Source organism: Micromys minutus, assembly GCF_963924665.1.
Source record: "Micromys minutus genome assembly, chromosome: 3".
Lineage (NCBI taxonomy): Eukaryota > Metazoa > Chordata > Mammalia > Rodentia > Muridae > Micromys > Micromys minutus.
This window is the reverse complement of record NC_137972.1, coordinates 30,036,471-30,055,892: the sequence shown is the minus strand read 5'-3', so window position 1 is coordinate 30,055,892 and position 19,422 is coordinate 30,036,471. Positions and strand designations below refer to the sequence as shown.

The window sequence follows — 19,422 nt, the reverse complement described above, 5'->3', positions numbered from 1 at the left end:
CTTAATCACATGGCAAAAGCAGCGTGGGAGGGAAGGCTTTATGTCGTCTGTGCACCTTATAGTCCCTCCTCCTGGCATGCCTTCCAGGCTCCTGTGTAGCTGTTTATCTATCTCTCCCAGGACCATCGAGCCAAGGGATGGCTGTGCCTTCTCTTATTAGTCATTAATCAAGAACGTGCTCTAGACTTACCTATAGGCCAATCTGTTGGAGGTAGTTTCTCAATGGAGAGTTGCTCTAACTCAAGATTGTATCAGGTTGACAAAAGACTACCTGGCAAACATGTCCGAAAGCTCTTTCTGTTGTGAGACAGGACACCCCAAAGGTTTAATTCTGTTAAGCTAAAAGCTGTTTTTGCCATGAAACAGTTGAAGACAGTTTGTCTTTAATAATTTTTGTCTTAGGAACAGATAGTAATACCATCTGTAGACCCACACCACACATTTACCTTTTAGAGATGATAAAAAAAAACGTCAAAGTGAGAAAGTATTTGGTAGTTCTGCTGAGGCTAGCTTTACTATAATTTAATTCACAGGAACATTGTGTTGAGAATATCACTTGGTCATTTCCTCAGAATCATCTGTAGGAATTTTTTAAAAGCCCAAAGTAGTTTTTAAAAGCTTACAATTTTCATTGCATTAGATTTAAAGTACTTTTAGTGATACTATTCCCAGTAAAATTTCCTGCTAGAAATAAGTTGTTCTAATTGATGTCTTCTCATGTGATGTCTCCTGTGTGAGGTGTTCTGTGTTGGGGTGTCCTCTGGTGTGATGTGTTCCGTGTTAGAGCTGTCCTCCTGGGTGATGTGTTCTGTGTTGGGGTGTCCTCATGTGTGATGTGTTCTGTGTTAGAGCTGTCCTCCCGTGTGATGTGTTCTGTGTTAGAGCTGTCCTCCTGGGTGATGTGTTCTGTGTTGGGGTGTCCTCATGTGTGATGTGTTCTGTGTTAGAGCTGTCCTCCCGTGTGATGTGTTCTGTGTTAGAGCTGTCCTCCAGTGTGATGTGTTCTGTGTTGGGGTGTCCTCATGTGTGATGTGTTCTGTGTTAGAGCTGTCCTCTCGTGTGATGTGTTCTGTGTTAGAGCTGTCCTCCAGTGTGATGTGTTCTGTGTTGGGGTGTCCTCATGTGTGATGTGTTCTGTGTTGGGGTGTCCTCATGTGTGATGTGTTCTGTGTTGGGGTGTCCTCCCGTGTGATGTGTTCTGTGTTGGGGTGTCCTCATGTGTGATGTGTTCTGTGTTGGGGTGTCCTCCAGTGTGATGTGTTCTGTGTTGGGGTGTCCTCATGTGTGATGTGTTCTGTGTTGGGGTGTCCTCATGTGTGATGTGTTCTGTGTTGGGGTGTCCTCCAGTGTGATGTGTTCTGTGTTGGGGTGTCCTCATGTGTGATGTGTTCTGTGTTGGGGTGTCCTCCCGTGTGATGTGTTCTGTGTTGGGGTGTCCTCATGTGTGATGTGTTCTGTGTTGGGGTGTTCTCCAGTGTGATGTGTTCTGTGTTGGGGTGTTCTCATGTGTGATGTATGTGTTCTGTGTTGGGGTGTCCTCATGTGTGATGTGTTCTGTGTTGGGGTGTCCTCATGTGTGATGTATGTGTTCTGTGTTGGGGTGTCCTCCCGTGTGATGTGTTCTGTGTTGGGGTGTCCCGTGTGAGGTGTTCTGTGTTGGGGTGTTCTCCCGTGTGATGTGTTCTGTGTTGGGGTGTCCCGTGTGATGTGTTCTGTGTTGGGGTGTTCTCCCGTGTGATGTGTTCCGTGTTGGGCTTTCCTCATCCTGCTGTCCCGTCATCTCACTTTTCTTGTTTTCCTCATTCATTCATTTCATTTTATTCACAACTTTCTCACAGGTTTTTGCTGTTCCCTTTCACCAGTATCTTGTTGAGCTGGAAGGGTAGCATTAGACCTATTTTAAAAGACTTTGCTTGCTCTGTTCCTGATTTCCCCAGATATCTTCATTGCTGCTGCTTAGCCTCAGTGTGTCTTCCATGGGAGTCATAGTTTAGACTGTGTTAATCGTAAGGAAAAAGCTGCTGAGATCAGTAAAAATAAAAAAATAAAAAAATAAAACAATTTAAGGAGACTTATGTAGGAACAAATTTCCCTTTAAAAAGAAGCCTGTTTTGGTTTGTGCCACACTCCAGAGAAGGGGTGGGTTCTTTTTCTTTTTGACAGTTTTGCTATGTAGTCATGGTTGATCTGGTGCTTAGCTTGTTGCCCTGAGTTGTTCTTGCTACAGGACCATCCTCCTGCCTCAGTTGCTAAATCTTTTGATTGCAGGTGTGTCCTATCATGCTCAGCATATCTGGTGAAATGATTGACTTTTCTTTCTTCTTCTAGAATTGCCTCCGTCCCCTAAACCTGGAAAGAAAATCCCAGCAGGGGCTGTTTCTGTACTTTTAGGTAACAGGTTTTATCCCGTGTGTGTGTGTGTCTGTGTGTGTGTGTGTGTGTGTGTGTGTGTGTGTGTTGTACACACATGTGAATGTGTGTGCAGAGGCAAGGTGACAAATGTCCTGCCCTGGCGCTCTTCCATATTCCCTTGAGGCAGGGTCTCACACCTAACTTGGAACCAGGCTGGTGGCCAGTAAGTCCTAAAGAGCCTTACATGCCTGTGCCAGCACTGGGGTTACAGGTACAGGTACCAGCCACACCCTGCTTTTTTTGAGTTCTGAGGATTTGAACTGAGGTCCTCATGTTTCAGATCAAGGACTTACCTGCTGAGCCATTACCCAGCGCTCTTTTTAAAGCACTGTACAAATCCATTTTGTCATTGTTTTATAAGGACTGGCTAGGGATTGGGGGTGGGTACCCAGAAACTCAAGAAGGCATTGAAGTGTTTATAGCTACACCGGATCCTGATGCTCTGAGCTCACATTCTGTTTGAATTCAGAGGCTTCAGCACTTGTTTTGTATGTGTATGGCTCTGGTTTTCTCTCTAAGACTGCAGAGGGCTGCAGGTGTCAGTGAAAGGAGAAAAGAGGGAAGTAGGGACGAGATTGACAGACAGCAAGGGGGAAGGAGTGAGGGTATCAGTGTAGTTTCCTGAGGACCAGACAGCCCTGCAGTTCAGTGTAGCTCTCCAACACTGAGGGCCAGACAGCCCTGCAGTGTGGCTTAGTTCTCCAACACTAGCACAAAGGTTATTTTATTTTCTCAGTGTTTTGTGGATGAACCTAACTCATGAGTGCTGTCAGGAGGCTCCCACTGGGTCATACATAGCTTTTGATTATCTTTTCATCCTCAGGGTATACTGATGGGGCTGGGTCCACCTCTGCCCCATCACTGAAGGAGTTCCAGAAACATGAGCAGCCCACTCCAGGGAAGAACCCACATTTGCCAACTTCTGCTGGTCTCTTTGATGATGATGATAACGATGATGATGAAGATAACTTTTTTATGCCGTCTTCTAGCAAGCCTTCTAAGACCGGTACCACTTTCAGGCTAATTCTGGGAACTTAGAGAAGAAAATTGGACTTCGGGAGACACAGTTCTTCACATTCAGTGTCTCCTGCAGTTCTAGAATCCCTTACTGAACATTGCTGGCATAACCTTGGGGGTCCCTCACAGGCCAATCTTTTCTGCATTGGGATTGAATTACTCAGGTTAACTAACTTCTTCAATAGGGAGCTGAATTTCTTCTCTTATATTTTTTTCTTGAAGTTTCTGCTTCTGCCTTTCAAATTATAGACAGAAATTTAGTCATACTTCCTCTTAGCAGCTCTGAGTAATTACATAAGCGGAACATTGCATGATGGTTGCTTAATTCCCAGCTTCTCTATTCTCTGTCAGAGAGCTCAGATTATCCTTTGCCTTGGAGCATCCTCTCCCCACCACACCCCAACCTCCAGCATTTTTGACATTTCCTCCTCAGAGATCTTTCTTTTTCTGAAATCCATACTGAAGTCTTTCCTGGGCTTTTACTCTCTGATACAGCTATTCGTGGGGAACAGTAGTAGGGAAATACTCAGGTTTTTCTGAGTCTGGAAAGCTGGGGTCTTTCTGTTTAGTGGGCCTTTGCAAACTTTTGAAAAGAATGAGCTGCTGGAGGGATGGCTCAGATGTTATAAGTACTGTCTACAAGTCCTAGAGACTGATGCCCAGACCTCCAGCTGTGGAAGGGCTGAGATAGGATCGTTGGGGTTTGCTCGCTTCCAGTCAAGTGGAGAAAACACAAGCTCCAAGTTCAGGGAAAGACCCTGTCAAAGAAATAGGTAGAGAGTAACAGGACACTGCACACCTCCTGACCTCTGTGAACATGCACAGATGCACACACCCATGCCTAAACCTGAGCAAACACACATGCAACCAAATAAATAAATAAATACAATTTTTGTAAAAAGAATGAGGAATTCACTTTTTACCCTGGAATGTTTCCATTGTACAGTAACTGGGAAACACAAATGGTAGGTCATTTTACTCAGATTATTCAAATTTTGTGATCTTAGGATAGCTGACATAAACATAAGGTAAGATTTGGAAGTGTGTATTCCAAGTTCTTCTGTCTGTCTTGTCTGGGTGGGCAGGTGGAGATGAGGGAATGCCAGCATTTGGTTTCATCTACTTCTGCATAGTTTGGTTCTTAATGAAACTCTTCAGGTCTCCATCCTACAGTTAATGACTTTTTGGATCCTTAAAGTGATGATTACTTTTTAATCCCGTTCTGGATGTACTTAGCTTAGGAGTCTTCTGTCTGGAGAAGGTTCATTCATATGGTTAGTGCCTTTTGCTTTATTTGAACTGCTATTGCTCTCTGAGTACCAGGGCGATGGGACAGGGGAGAGTAGCTCAGTGTCGCCCTCCCCAGTCAGCCCTCAGAACTGCAGGGAGAATGAAAGGAAGCAGCACTAAAGGAAGAGCAGGGCTCCATTTACTTTGTAATTCCCTGTAAATGAGCAAGAAATAAGACACCTTCTGTGTTATCTTTGGAAGAGAATGGGAGAGGGAGAGAGTTAGAGTGTGTGCGTGTGCGTGTGCGTGTGCGTGTGCGTGTGTGTGTGTGTGTGTGTGTGTTTGTATTTTGCAGTAGGATTTTAACCTTGGTGTAATTTTTATGCTGTGGTTTCTTTAAGACAAAGTCAAGTCCACTGCCATTATCTTTGATGATGAGGAAGGAGATCTTTTTAAAGAAAAAGCAGCAGCTTTGCCAGCAGCTTCTGTGAGTCATACAGATGAAAACAAAACACAGGCAGATAAAGCGGTGAGTAGAGGTGGATAGAGGGATATTGGCCTGGGCAACTTTCAGTAGCCATTTATCTGGATCTCAGAGGGACGTAGAGTTCTTTTCTCTTTTATGTTTGCTGTCCTAGTTTGCTTTCTGTTGCTGTGGTAAACAGTGACCAGAGCAACTTAGGGGAGGGGAAGGTTTATTTTACAGATTGCACTCTATCCTTGAGGGAAGCCAAGAGAAGTCCTCAAGGAGGAGGCAGTGGAAGAATACTGCTGACTGACTTCAGTTTTTTACTGGCTTGCTCAGCTGCCTTTTTTACACAGCCTAGGCCCACCTGCCCAGAGGTGGTGCTGCACAATTAGCAACCAAGAAAAATGTGTGACAGACATGCCCACCAGCCAATCTAATGGAAGCAGTTTTCAATTGAGGTTCCAACTTCCCAGATGTGCCAGGTTGACAATCAAGAATAGCAACTACATTTATATTATGAACTTTGAACATAAAATTGAAAGACATAATGAAACTCCAAATAACTTCCAATCAGATTTGTGGGATTAGTGAGGATTTGCCAAATGTATGCCTGAACCTTTGTGCAAGCATACTGTGTTCAGAACTATTTGCAAGTGATTTGTAGTCATTATGATGTTTTACCACCCTACAAGTTTTATTAGGCAGCTCTTGAAATACTGTTTTATTACCAGATGCCATTATCATTGGCCAGGGGTTGGCAGTAACTCTAGAAGAATATAATGGCAGTCTGCATTTGGGAGGCTCCAGTTTGCCATATAATTTCTTTTATAAAATCATACCCAATACAATACTGACTTAAAATAATTTTATACAGTTTGTATTCTGTCTTTTTCTGTGGAACATCTTATCCTACAGATGTCCTATATAGGTTTTTCTTTCTTTAGTGTATGTGTATATGTGTACATATATGTATGGATTTACATATATGTATTTGTGTGTGTGTATTGATTTATTAGGGGGTTTGTTGATTTAAAGGGGATTTTCTAGAATGGCTTAGAGGCTGTGGTTTGGCTAATCCAACAATATCTGTCTACCAATGGATGGTTGAAGAATCCAGTAGTTGTTCAGTCTGCCAGGCTGTACATCTGGTCTTCAATATACACTGGAATCCCAAAGAAGTAGGCTCTAGTGCTAGTGAAGGAATGGACTCGGTAGAGAGCAAGAACAAGCAAAGAGAGCAAGCGTCCTTTCATGTCCTTTATCTATGCTGCCAGCAGAAGGTGTAGACCAGATTAAAAGTAGATTTCCCTATCTCAAAAGGTCTAGATTAAAGGTGTATCTTTCTTCTCCAAAAGATCCAGATTAAAGATAGATCTTTCCATTTTAAAAGATTTAATTAGGAAAAATGTCCTTCACAAGTGTGCCCTGTCGATTGGGTTTTAGTTCCAGTTATAGTCAAGTTGACAACAAGAGTAGCCACCACACATGCCACTGTCACATCCTCATTTAACCCTCCTAACTACCAAAATGACAGCATTCAAAATCATTTTGGTTTCTCAACCAACTTTTCCTTTGTCTGTTCCTTAGGTGCCTGTGTGACAGTATATGCTCCATGTACGAAAGCTGTGTGCTTTATCTTGTTTGTACCATCCCACTATTCTGGGAAACCTGAGACACTTATTTTTCTAGTGACATTAATTTACACCAGTGTTTAAATTCTTTGTTATGGTAATTCTGTACAAAATCTTGGTGTAAATTTTATACAGATGAAGATCCAGGGCATGTTTAGTCCCTTTGTACTTGGGTTGGTGCTGTCTCATAGTAGAGGCTGGGAACATTTTCTGAAATGAACTTGTTTCCATGTCTTTTACTTGCTAATAGTATAATTTCTTTTCCTTTTTTTTTTTTTTTTTTGGGTGGGATCCAACTAGATCACCTTACCTTCTAGCAAAAATCTGAAGCTTGTGTCAGAAACAAAGACTCAGAAAGGTTTGTTTTCAGATGAAGAAGACTCTGAGGTATGGAATTCTTTTCTTAGATCTGGATGTTCATCTGTAGATATGAGTAACTTTCTGATTAGCCTGTCAGCAGAGGTTTAAGACTTTTATTAAGTAGTTCAATTCTTATTTTGAAAATAATCTCTGGGGCTGGAAAGATGGGTCAGTGGTTAAGAGCACTGACTGTTCTTCCAGAGGTTTTGAGTTTAATTCCCAGCAACCACATGGTGGCTCACAACCATCTGTAATGGGATCTGATGCCCTTTTTTGGTGTCTGAAGACAGCTACAGTGTACTCACATAAAATAAATGAATCTTTAAAAAAAAGGGGGGGAGGAGAAAATTATCTCTTGTGATGGAGATAAAATTAGTGCTATAAAATACCTGTCTAGCATATAAAAGACTGTGGTTTTTGAAAGTATATATAATCTTTAGAAAAAAGTATACATACATATATATATAGAGAGATATATAGATATATATAGGCTTTAACTTTGGGTTTGAATCCATTTCATTTCCTTTAACATACTGAAATTTAATACTGTTGGTTCACAATTGTGAGAAGAAATCAACTGGCTGCTTTCTTTAATGTTAATGTGACTTACTAGAGAGTTTATTCCCATTGTGATACGTATTCAGCACAGCTTTTATTTCATTGCTGGTGACAGATGACAGGCTGTGGCTAGGAAGCCTCAAGCAGCTCGGGTTCCTGTTCCTGTGTGGTGAATCTCTAAGCATAGTAGTTTCAGGAAGTGTGATCTATTTCTGCTGACTCAGCTCCTGAGATTGTCAGATAGAGGAGGCTGTGTTGCCTTTTTTATCTTAGTCTTGGAAGTTGTCCTAGATAGTTTTTCTGTGGCTGTAATAAAACACTGATCAAAAGCAACTCGGGAAGGAAAGGGTGTATATTATAGGATGTCCATCATGGAGGAAAGCCAAGGCAGGAACTTAGCAGGAATCTGGAGCACAGATCAAAGAATGCTGTTCACTGGCTTACCCTCTTGCTTGTACTGAGCCTCCTTTATTAATACAACTCAAGACCACTCAGGGATGGCACTGCCCACAGTGGGATGGGCCCTCCTACATCAATTAGCAATGAAGAAAATAGCTTACATATATGTTCACAGTCCAGTCTGATGAAGGCAGTTACTTGAGAATCTGTCTTTCTTGATGCATTTCTTACTCAGGGTTTTTATTGCTGCAGTGAGACACCATGACCAAAAAGCAAGTTGGGCAGGAAAGGGTCTATTAAGCTTATACTTCCACATTGCTGTTTATTACCAAAGGAAGTCAGGACTGGAACCCAAGCAGGTCAGGAAGCAGGAGCTGATGCAGAGGCCATGGAGGGATGTTACTTACTAGCTTACTTCCCCTGACTTGCTCAGCCTGCTTTCTTATAGAACCCAGGTCTACCAGCCCAGGGATGGCACCACCCACAGTGGGCTGGGCCCTTCCCCCTTGATCACTAGTTGAGAAAATGCCTTATGGCTAGATCTCATGGAGGCATTTCCTCAATGGAGGCTCCTTTGTGATAACTCCAGCTTGTGTCAAGTTGACAGACAAAACCAGCCAGTAGAATGTGTCAAATGACAACCCAAATTATACATCACAGAAGTCCATGCTATTCCTTCTGCATTTGTTGATGGGACAGGGGCAGAAAACAAATTTCATTGCATGTGTGTGTGGAGTATGTGGGAATACTGGAGATTTGGGGTGATGGTGGGGATTGAACCCAGAGTCTTTTGTCCTCTAGGCAAGCACTCGGCCACCGAGCTATATTTCTAGCCCCTCAAGTTCAGTTCTTGATGGTAGTGCTTACTAAACTGGAAGCTTGTTTTTAAACCACTACTCGAGGCTTTGCCCTGTGGCCACCATCCTAGAGAGAAGGAGCATAGGGCAGACTGGGACATACATTACTGAACTGGAAGGAATGAATGGTTCTTTGTGCTAATCTGTGTCTCAGATATGGGCAGGAAGCTTGCTTTACTAAATTGGGGGGGGTGCATCTGGAGGTAATTAATTTGAGTAAGTGTGTGTATGTGTGTATGTTCCCTTCACCACCAAGGAAGTTCCAAAATTACAATATAGAAATCTTCAATTAGTAAATTACTTAGATATTCTTAAAACAGCCCACCTGTTTGTCATTGTGTAAAATGCAGGGGTGGGGGCATGGGACACTGGAGCCTTTTTGTAAACAAACCACTGGGACTCATAAAGTTAGGTATAAACCAGTATGCTAAGACTTCTCTTGTAGGTCAGTGAACTCATAAGGTTTGTGTCTGATGAGTGGTAGGCACTGATTGTACAATAAAAAGATAGCGTCCAAAGAGGTCACGGAAATGTTCTTGTCTTATTTAATTATCTGGCTCTTGTATTGAGGTCCCTCTGCCCAGGGGACAGGTTGTCCTACTTTCTGTTTCTAGTTCATGCAACTCAGTCTGCAGAGTATTCCTTGTGCTCTGAGCTGACAGGCCATTCAATGTTGAGGACACCTTCAGAACTTGGCAAATCTTTTGCAGCATTTTATAGTTATGGTTCAAGTAGACTAGTAGCTTATGCACTCAGCACATGATGCCACTGAGTTATCTTCCAAGCCAAACCTTTTAAAATAGGAATTGAATTTGTATTTATTTAAAGATGTATTCCTTTTTTTTACATTTTTATACATTTTATTTATGTATTTATTTTTATTGGATATATTTTATTTACATTTCAAATGTTATCCCGTTTCCCCGTTTCCCCTTCATAACCCTCCTATCCAATCCTTCTTCCCCCTGCTTCTATGAGGGTGGTTCTCCCCCATCCCTTCACCCTTCCCCTCCTTGACATTCCCCTACACTGGGGCATTGAGCCTTGGCAGGACCAAAGGCTTCTGGGGAGAGAAATCTTAACAATAGAGCCATCATCAGCCTTGCCCTTTGCAAATCTAGCCAATTTTGTATATTTCTCATTGACAATTCAGACAATGGAAGCCTTTTGTTTGTGTGAGAGGACTGACTGGGAAATATCTTTGGGTGGGAATATGGTTGCCTTGCAGCCTACAAAGAGACTGCCTGAAATACCTTGTGGCTCCCCTTTTCTCCTTGTACACACTCACCAAGGGTACATGCTGAGGTCTCAGATCTAGACACACAAAGCCACCATGTTCTTTTAGTGTTTTATACTCACTGCAAAACTAAAGCTAACCAGCAGCTTTGATTTTATTCAACAGGATTTGTTTTCTTCTCAAAGTTTAAATAAGTCAAAAAGTACATCGCTTTTGTCCAGCCAGCCCCCAACATCAGTCTCCCTTTTTGGTGATGAAGATGAAGAGGTAAATGTTGTTATTGCAACACCAGATAACTAACCTAGAAATTTGTTTCAGATGACTTTATAGCCAGAGTGGCGTACAGTAGAAATGAGTGAGTGAGAAGGTTCTAGGTTACTGACTTCTGGTCACATTGATAACTTCCAAGTGTTTTCACTACGCACACGTGCGCACTCACCCCCCACCCTCTTGATAAGTAACCTTTTAGAGAGGGTAGATCTCTTGAACCCAATAATCTATGATAATATCTTAAGTAAAGTGTCGTAGGAAAGAGGAGGCTACCAGGCTTTAAGTTTACATTTCTTGCTCTGGGTCTAGAGAGTGGGTGGGGTGGTAAAGAAAAGTAAGAGGTAAAAGGATCCAGATTTGAATCTTTATGTAACACTGTGCAGTGGTTAATCTATGTGCCTGTTGGTCCACACTCAGCTCCACCATTGCAAATCCCGAATTTCTGCAGATACCTGTGCACCTCCATCTTCTGTGTATTAAAGGTCACTAGGTTCATTGTAGCCACTGAAACAAATAATGTCACATCTTTGCCCAGTGGTTGGTAAAGGGTTTAAATGTATGGTGGAGGAAGGCTGTTGTCACTAACGTCCCATTGGACATTATTCTTGTGGCGTTTTCTACCTTACCAGGCTTTAAAGACGTCCAGTACTATCTGTGTGTCAGGACTACTACAGTATGTATTGTTAAGAGCTTTTGTACCATAAACCAAACTTTTGTTCAATTACCTTAATAAAAGCAGGTAAATAGAATTTTTGGTGGGGTTGGGAATGGTATCAGGATCTCATAGGCAGTCCAGATGTTTTGTGGCTGATTGTGCAGCACAGCCCAAGCTGGCTTCAAAATTATATTCTTCCTGCCTTGGCTTCATAAATCCTATAATCAAAGGCACATAAAGCCACAGTCACTACATACTAGATACTTTTAGAGTATTTAAATGTCACTGAATTTCCTTAGAATGCCAAGGGTTTTATTTAACAAACTGTTCCATACCTTTGTATTCTTCATTATAAATCAATTATAAATAATACTTTTTTCTCCAACTTTCTTCGCTATAAAAACTCCTTTTAGTCATTAATGCAATTTCTAGTTGTTAGAGAGAGATGTATGATTGTTGGCTGCTGCCAAGGCTCTCTTGCCCACAGATGGACTGTGAAGGCACACTTCCTGGTGTTTCTACCATCCTGACTGTCCTTTGTTGATTTTGCCCTCTCAAGCTCTGGCTTAGGTTCTGTAGTAACTCCTGAAAGTTGTCCTCTAACCTATATATATGCACTGCCCCGACTCACATTCCTTAGTGTATACATGCACATGCGGCATAATAATTGCATTTAAAAATATTTATTTCTTTACTATGTATATAGTGTTCTGCTTACTTGTATTCCTACACACCAGAAGAGGTCACCAGATCTCATTACATGTAGTTGCTGGGAATTGAACTCAGGACCTCTGTCCTCTGAGCCATCTCTCCAACCCTAAGTTTTTTTTTTAATTAAAAGAATTTTGTGGTAATCTTGTTTTTCTTTTGTGGATAGTGTTTTTAACTTGAAGAGGTTGTAGACTGAGATGTGCAGGGGTTTTGTGACCGTTCCCAACACACGTTATATAATCTGTTCCTTCTGGGAGAATGATTTCATATGGGAGAATGTCTTGCTTGAGTTTCAAGTATATGAGTTGTTGATACTTTGTGTATGTTCCTACTATTTGTCCTTTTAGGACAATCTTTTTGGGAGTGCAGCAGCTAAGAAGCCCATTTCATCTTTACAATCTCAGAGTCAAGAGAAAGCAAAGCCTTCAGAGCAGCCCCCAAAGAAAACATCGGCCTCGTTGTTTAGCAGTGATGAAGAGGTAGGTTAAGGTTTGCCCACACACATGAGGTCCCAGTGGGAATAAAAACAGAGTCAGAGCTTTTCCAAACAGTGTTACTGTTCTGTACTCACTGGGGCTCAGTCAAGGGACAATGGTGTTTGTAACACTGTATCTTTTAACAGAAAGTGTTTAAGTAATGTGTTAAACATTAATACATTCAAAATGGAGTTTATGTGGCTTCCACCACAGGTTCATGGCTGAAGCTCTGTATTAAAAGATAGCAAGAAAAAAAGCATTCACACCTAAGGTACATCTGGGGTGATAAGGAAACTGTGGGTATGGTTTGCTAAGTATGACAAAAACAAAGTTTGGGAGAAGCATGATAGGACTGGAGGGTGGTCTGCAGTGGGAGCTGAAGGGGTTTAACAAACTCTGTTCATGAAGGTTTGGCTCTGTCTCTTCAGCAGTGGGGCCACCTCTCCTGTAGGTTCCCAGAGGACACCACTGGTTTTGCTTCACAGTAGAGGACCATGACATCCTCTTCTTGTTTTACTATTAGGGAGAAAAGGTCAGGTCAGAGAGACTTGATGCCTCTGCTTTCTTCATTGCCAAGGGGTCATACTTGGAGGGCCATGTGTCCAGTGCCCCACGCACTGTATATTATCTTACTAAGGACGACTTTGTGTCATTAAGCTACAATGTAGTAGACACACTAGCAGTGGCCTATGTAAGTTTGACTTCTCTTCTATAAGACAGTGAATATGTAATTTGGATAGAGATTAGTAAAATCAGTAGTAGCTTAATTATTATTCAGATTTAGTTGAGGAGAAGATCATAAATCCAAATGAGATTTAGATTTACATTTTACCTTAGAAGGCTGAAAAGCAATCAATATAATCAAATTTAGTGTCCTGATGTTTAAAAGTATCTTCCTGGCACTAGGAAAGTAACTTAGTGTGTAGTTTATATCCAGCAAGAACAAGACCTTGATTATATGTCCAACATAGGAAATAATACAATAATTTTAAAAACAAAACCTTTTAAAAGAGTTGGGTTGCAGCCCATTTGGTAAAGTGCTTGCCTAGTGTCTTTAACTTAGAGTTTCTGTGGTATGATCAGACACCATGACGTCAGAGTAGAAACCTGGAGGCAGGAACTGAAGCAGATGCTAGGGAGGGTGCCTCATATTAGCTTTCTCCTCATGGCTCACTTAGCCTGCTTTCTTATAACCCAGGTTCTCCAGCCAAGAGGGCACTACCTACAGTGGGCCGGGCCCTTCCAATTATTACTCAAGAAGATACCCCATAGGCTTTCTCTTAGGCCAACTTGGTGGGGATATTTTCTCAACTAAGGTTCCTTTTTCGAAAAAGACTCTTACTTGTGTTTGACACAAAGCAAGCCCAAACCCTAGTGTTTAGAAAGCCTGGATCTGTATTCCTAGTATTTGAGAGGATATGAAGTATAAGATTATTCCCAGCCATGGAGTGATATAAGGCCAGCATAGGCTACTTGGGATTTCTTCTTAAAAGAAAGTAAGAAATTTAAGACATGACTTTTCTTTCAGTATGCTTGATTTTTAATTTGATTGTTACTTAATAGATAGTAAACTAATTTTACTTTTCATGTTTTATATTTAAATTAGCCACCAGAGAATATCTGTCTCTGCCACTCACTATGCTCCCCAGTTCTTTCAACATACCAGAGCTGGGCTGGAGGCTGGCAGATTCCTGGACTTGGGGACTACTCAAGGCCAAGAAGCAAAGCTGTAAAAAAGACCAATCTATTTGATGATGATGATGATGATGATGATGATGATGATGATGATGATGATGATGATGATGATGATGTTGTTGTTGTTGTTGTTGTTGTTGTTGTTGTTGTTGTTGTGGTGTGTGAGAGATGTATGCATGTTGACTGGAGGGGACCTTGCTCATGTTTGTGTGTGGTTTGGCTAGGCTGATGGGTGCTCCTGGGATCCACCTAGATCTGCTCCCCAATGCTGGGTATACTGGCATGTGTGGCTGTATATGAATCTTTTAAACATGAGATCTGGGAATTTGAACTCAACTCCTCATACTTGTGTAGCAAGTCTCTTTCCCTACCTAGCCATTTTGTTAGCACTGCCCTGTGGGTTTTTAATGCATAATTTATGTCTTAAGGACCAGTGGAGTATTGCTGATTCACATACGAAGTTAGCCTCTGACAATAAGTCCAAAGGAGAGCTATGGGACTCGGGAACCACCCAAGCTCAAGAAGCGAAGGCTGTGAAAAAGACCAATCTCTTTGAGGATGATGATGATGATGAAGTTGATCTCTTTGCTATTGCAAAGGACAGGTGAGATGCTTATAATTGCAGGGAAAGGTTTTGTGTGTGAGACAGAATCTCTGCTGTGGGAGTTGATACTTTATTGTCATATGCACGCAGATTGGGCTGCTCTTGCTTATCCATGGGAATGCCTTGAGAAAGTTTGCCTTGATTTTTATTTCTGACATTTTCTTAACTTTGAAACCGTTTTTTCTCCAAGGGGCTTAAGAATGATACTGTTATCTTTTATGTCTCCCCTTTCAGTTAGGTATACCCTAAAAAAGGAAAAGTTTGTTACTTTGATAGAAATCCTGAGAATGTTGAAAAACATGATATTAGGAGTGAACTCCTGACATGTAGTGACCATGCCTTCTGGTCTGGGTGACTGAGCTGATGCTGGTGGCTTGTGGACAGTGACATAGGTCATGCTGTATGTGCTGCTGGGTAGCTGTATATTCAGCATAACTCCCACATTTAACCCTTTTCCTCTGGAGAGTTGTCAATTGTAAATCTTTGTATGGAAGCTGAATGGGGGGTAGAATAAACAGGCAGTCCACTGAATGTACAAGTTCTGTGCAGTGGGTGGTGGTCTTCACAAATGGATTAAAATTTAAAGTCCCTGGGATTTCTCTAAAGAGTTACATCTCCTCAGACTTTAATGCTGCTGCTTTTAGGCTCCCACCTAAAAGCACCTGGTGTATCTGTGGCCTCTGATTGAGAATAGAGAATGTCTGAAATCCTAATACAGCTTTAATTCTGGCTCTACAGAAAGTTATTCTAACTTTGGGCAAGTTTCCTAACATCTCTAGACCTCATCTAGAGGTTTTTCATCTCTTATAAGCTTGTTGAGAAATAATGCAGTAGCGTGTTGTGGGCAGCATTCATCACAGTTCAGGGAAATGCATCACTCTTGCTGTTCTGGGATACTCTTCCTGCCTTTCCTGACCAGCTTCTGTCAAGAGTCAGGGTAAGTCCTTTCTTTGAGAGCCTACTATAACCCAGATATGAGAAAGAAGAACTTGGGGCTTAGAGCTCAGGATTGTCCTTGCTCTCCCCAACCCCCTGTAGCTCTTCTGTAGGTGAGCATCCTCTGTACATGTGTGCCCTACCACACACATTGCCATGAACCTGATGACCTGAAACATGTCCCATTTGTAGGGCTTGGTGCCAGCCACACAGTTCCTGGCTTTCAGTAATGTTTTGTGCATTACTATAAAATGTTGTGTATAGAAAGTAAGTCACAGATTTCAAAAAGGTCTTTGCAAAGGTGTGGGTGAATATAAAGTTCTACAGTCACTGTGGAAAATGGTCTTGGTATTTCTTCAGAATGTTAAGCCTGAGGTACCATGTGATCTAGTAATTTAACTCTTTGGTATACACCTAAGACAAATGAAAACATTCTCAGGTAAAACTTGTACAAGAACGTCTACTGTCGTATTAATCTATAAATACCCAGAAAGCAACCTGAGTGCCCATCAGATGATGAATAGAAAAACAAAAGATTGTAGGACCACATAGTGGGCTATTACGCAGCAACAATAAGGGAAAACATGTTGATATATGGTAGGACATGAGGTAGCTTAGAAAATATATTAACTGACAAGTCAGTCACATATGACCGTAGATGGAGTGATTCTATTTATAGGAAATGTGCAGAACTGGTCAGTCCATTGAGAGGAAGTAGGTTGGTGGTTCAGGAGAGAAGGGAATGTAGAGTTATTGCTAACAGCATTGGTTCCTTGTTAGACTGTGGTGAGAATGTTCAGCTCTCAAAATGCTAAAGATTCTTGAAATGTGAATTTTAAAGGCGGTAATCATATTATGTAAATTACACCCCAATAAAACTACTCTGAATCAAAGAAGTAGGAGTGGAAAAGAAGGTTACAGTGCAAAAGGTGACTCTGGCTCTGTGGTCCCTCAGCTGCCTTCCTGGCCATATGGAAAGTAGGTATAGGTTCTCTGCTGGAGAAGATGATGATGGAGAATTCCGTTTGTGACGGCCAGGAGTGCAGTCTGCCTTTCAGATCTCCAAGCCAGTGCAGCTGCAGCATGTGGACAATGATTGACGGGGCTTCAGGAGCAGGTCTTGTGCATTAGAGTGATAGGCAGAGGCTGCCGCCCGTATGATCAGATTCTGTCTGTCTAAAGGCTTTTAAATCACCAACTTTATATAAAGTCAACAACTGGTGGGAATAGTCACTGTAGATGTGGTCAAAAAAAAAGAGTGGTTTTGCTTTTAAGTTGTATTTTCCCTGAATTTGATCTTCTATTTGTTCATAGCCAAAAGAAGACCCAGAGAACTTCCCTTCTCTTTGAAGATGACGCTGATAGTGGAAGCTCTCTATTTGGCCTTCCTCCTGCATCCATTCCTTCTGAAACAACGGTATTCATATTTCTAGACTCAAAAAATACCTGTAAGATTGCTAAGTGTGTAGAGATGCTACATTTAACGTAAATGAGGAAAGCCTCATTTTGGTTCATGATTTTCGAGGGTCAGTCCTTAGTCTTTGGTTCTGCACCTATGTCAAGACAGAACAGCATAATAATGGAGGATACGCAGTTCATGGTGGACAGGAGGCAGCTAGAGGAACAGGGTATGGGGAGGTTAGTCCTAGCTCTGGAGGACACATGGCCTAACGTTGCCACAACTTCCTCAAATAGTGCCACTAGCTGGCATCCTGCTCTCCTTATCCGAGCCTCTGGGAGTGCTTCTTCTTTAAAAGCTGTTGCCTGCTGTCATCTGCATTCTTAGTGAACTTTCATTTTGTTTTTTATTTCAAATTGAATACATTGTGCATTTTAAGGCTCTCTTCCTGATGATGACTAAAAGTCCTTTTACCCCAATTTTCATTTGTAACATTTTCAATTACAGTTAGTATTGTCCTTTCATAGTTTCCCACATCAGCCTTTCTGACTTGGTTAGGCTTCTCTGCCTCATAGCTTATAGGTGGTGGGTACCTCCAAATTGGTTATATAACCTGTTTCTGACTCTCTAAACTGCCTGCCTTCCAAAGAAGGAATTGACAAGCTAAAGCGGGAGTTCTTACAAACTGGAGCAAAACTACTTTGTGTGAAATACTGTGCCTGGCTAAATAGTATTTGGTGTTTTTGATAAACTAACAAGTAGATAAGGAATAAAGTGAGGACCAGGTAAGGAAGAAATGCTATGTTTGTTCAGAGAAGCAATGATACTGAACAAAGCAGAAAAACCTTGGGTGACATTTGCATGTGGGCCTTGCTGTAAGCATGAAGGTAGTCTTCAAACAGAGAAACCAAGGGTGTGGGATGTGAGAGCCGGAATAGCATTAAGGAACCGCAAGTGAAGAGGTGCTGCAGATGAGAAAGGCACAGTGGGTTGTGCAAAGAGCACAGATTGGAGTAGCAGCTACTGAGTGTTGTCTTATAGGTGACGTGTAAGAGCAGACAAACTAGTCATTGTTCTGGTAGGAGGAACAAGCTGTGAAGTCTATGACCACATGTCTGCAGGAATTCTGTTATGTCGTCCATACCAAGGCCATTGTTATCATCCTATCTGCCCTTCTGCTATACTCAGCTCATTCCTGAAAGGACTGGTTTGGGCTGGCTTTATACATCACCATGCTGTTTAGGTATAATATTCTTAATAATTGTAGATGCCATCTTCTTTTTGTAGAAAAAAGAGAGCATCCCCAAGGTGCCATTGTTGTTTAGTGATGAAGAGGACAGTGAAGTACCATCTGGGGTGAAACCTGTGGATCTGAAGGGTGATAATGCTGGAGCGTCCCCGGAAGTGGGCAGTACTGATGTGGCCAATGTGGCACAGAAGGTAAGGTGCATCTTTGGCTTTCCAATCTATTGTAACACATATGTAATACTTTCCTAAATTTTCCAACATTGAGAGTGCTTTTACATAAGTAGATGTTTTTGTAGAAAGGCTAGAAAATACTGAGTATAGTAAGAAAACAACCTATGTTCCTGCTGTTCCGGGAATCCTCCCTTGGATTCATTTTATAGCAGAATTCTTGTACACTGTGAGAGGAAAATCTCCTGTTTTTACTCTTATGCTGGAACGAAGTACCAGCATTCTGGATCTCACTACCATCTGGGTCACAGTGCATACTGGTTGCAGTGCTGGGTCACAGTGCTATCTTGCATTTTGCCCATCTGCAGAGTGTTTTTCCTTATCTCATTTCCATGGTGACTTGTTCTGTTTTCTTCATTTCCTTTCTCTGCAGCTCCTGTTTTCCTTGTCTGTACTTCTCACTTGTGAGTTAGATGTCACATTCTTGAAGTTAGGTTGCCATTCTTTTACTTCTGGTTGATGCTGACTAAATCAGATTAAAATAAAATGGTTTTCTTCTAAGCATTAACTTTCTGCTCTGAGGGTTAGATATCTCTTTGGAGACCTCAGCATGTCAACAGTTGCTTCTGTCTATGCACTGCCACTTGTTTTCCTAGCTCTCCATACTCAGGTTTAGTTTCTCCAAGGGCTTGTGTGAAGGGCATTTCATTTCTCACAGTGGCTCCTTATAGCTACAGGTAGGGAGACTCCTGTGTACCTGAGTGAATCACTCTGACCTTTTCCTCCTAGTGGCTGCATATGGACCTGAATTACTCTCCCAGCTACACTGCCCTGTCCCTCAGTCAGGTGTGAACTCCTGAGGATTACATTCGTTTGCTTCTTTTTTAGTCATAAACACTGGCATATTGCCTTTCACATAATAAGCAGAACTTCACATATTATGTGTGTAATGAAACATTCTTTTCTACTTGGAAGCTTGGGATGCACTCTGTAGTCAATGGTATGACTAACTAGAAATCATTTTTCTTTCTTAGTGATGCATATGATAATAATAATAGTATCTTGCCAGAATGTGATACTATTGAATAGA

At 41.7% G+C, this 19,422-nt stretch overlaps 1 protein-coding gene across 4 annotated transcripts in view; it reads left to right on the top strand.

Annotated features, from left to right (window-relative positions):
- WASHC2C (WASH complex subunit 2C) overlaps window positions 1–19,422 on the top strand; it is a 48,196-nt gene that overhangs the window by 17,630 nt on the left and 11,144 nt on the right. For all 4 annotated transcript variants that reach the window (XM_080914261.1, XM_080914262.1, XM_080914263.1 and 1 more), the window contains 9 exons: window positions 2,329–2,391; window positions 3,236–3,418; window positions 5,061–5,188; window positions 7,060–7,146; window positions 10,336–10,437; window positions 12,154–12,285; window positions 14,406–14,581; window positions 16,832–16,934; window positions 18,204–18,356. In XM_080914261.1, coding sequence (XP_080770387.1) covers window positions 2,329–2,391; window positions 3,236–3,418; window positions 5,061–5,188; window positions 7,060–7,146; window positions 10,336–10,437; window positions 12,154–12,285; window positions 14,406–14,581; window positions 16,832–16,934; window positions 18,204–18,356 — 1,127 coding nt within the window. The remainder of the gene's footprint in view (window positions 1–2,328; window positions 2,392–3,235; window positions 3,419–5,060; window positions 5,189–7,059; window positions 7,147–10,335; window positions 10,438–12,153; window positions 12,286–14,405; window positions 14,582–16,831; window positions 16,935–18,203; window positions 18,357–19,422) is intronic.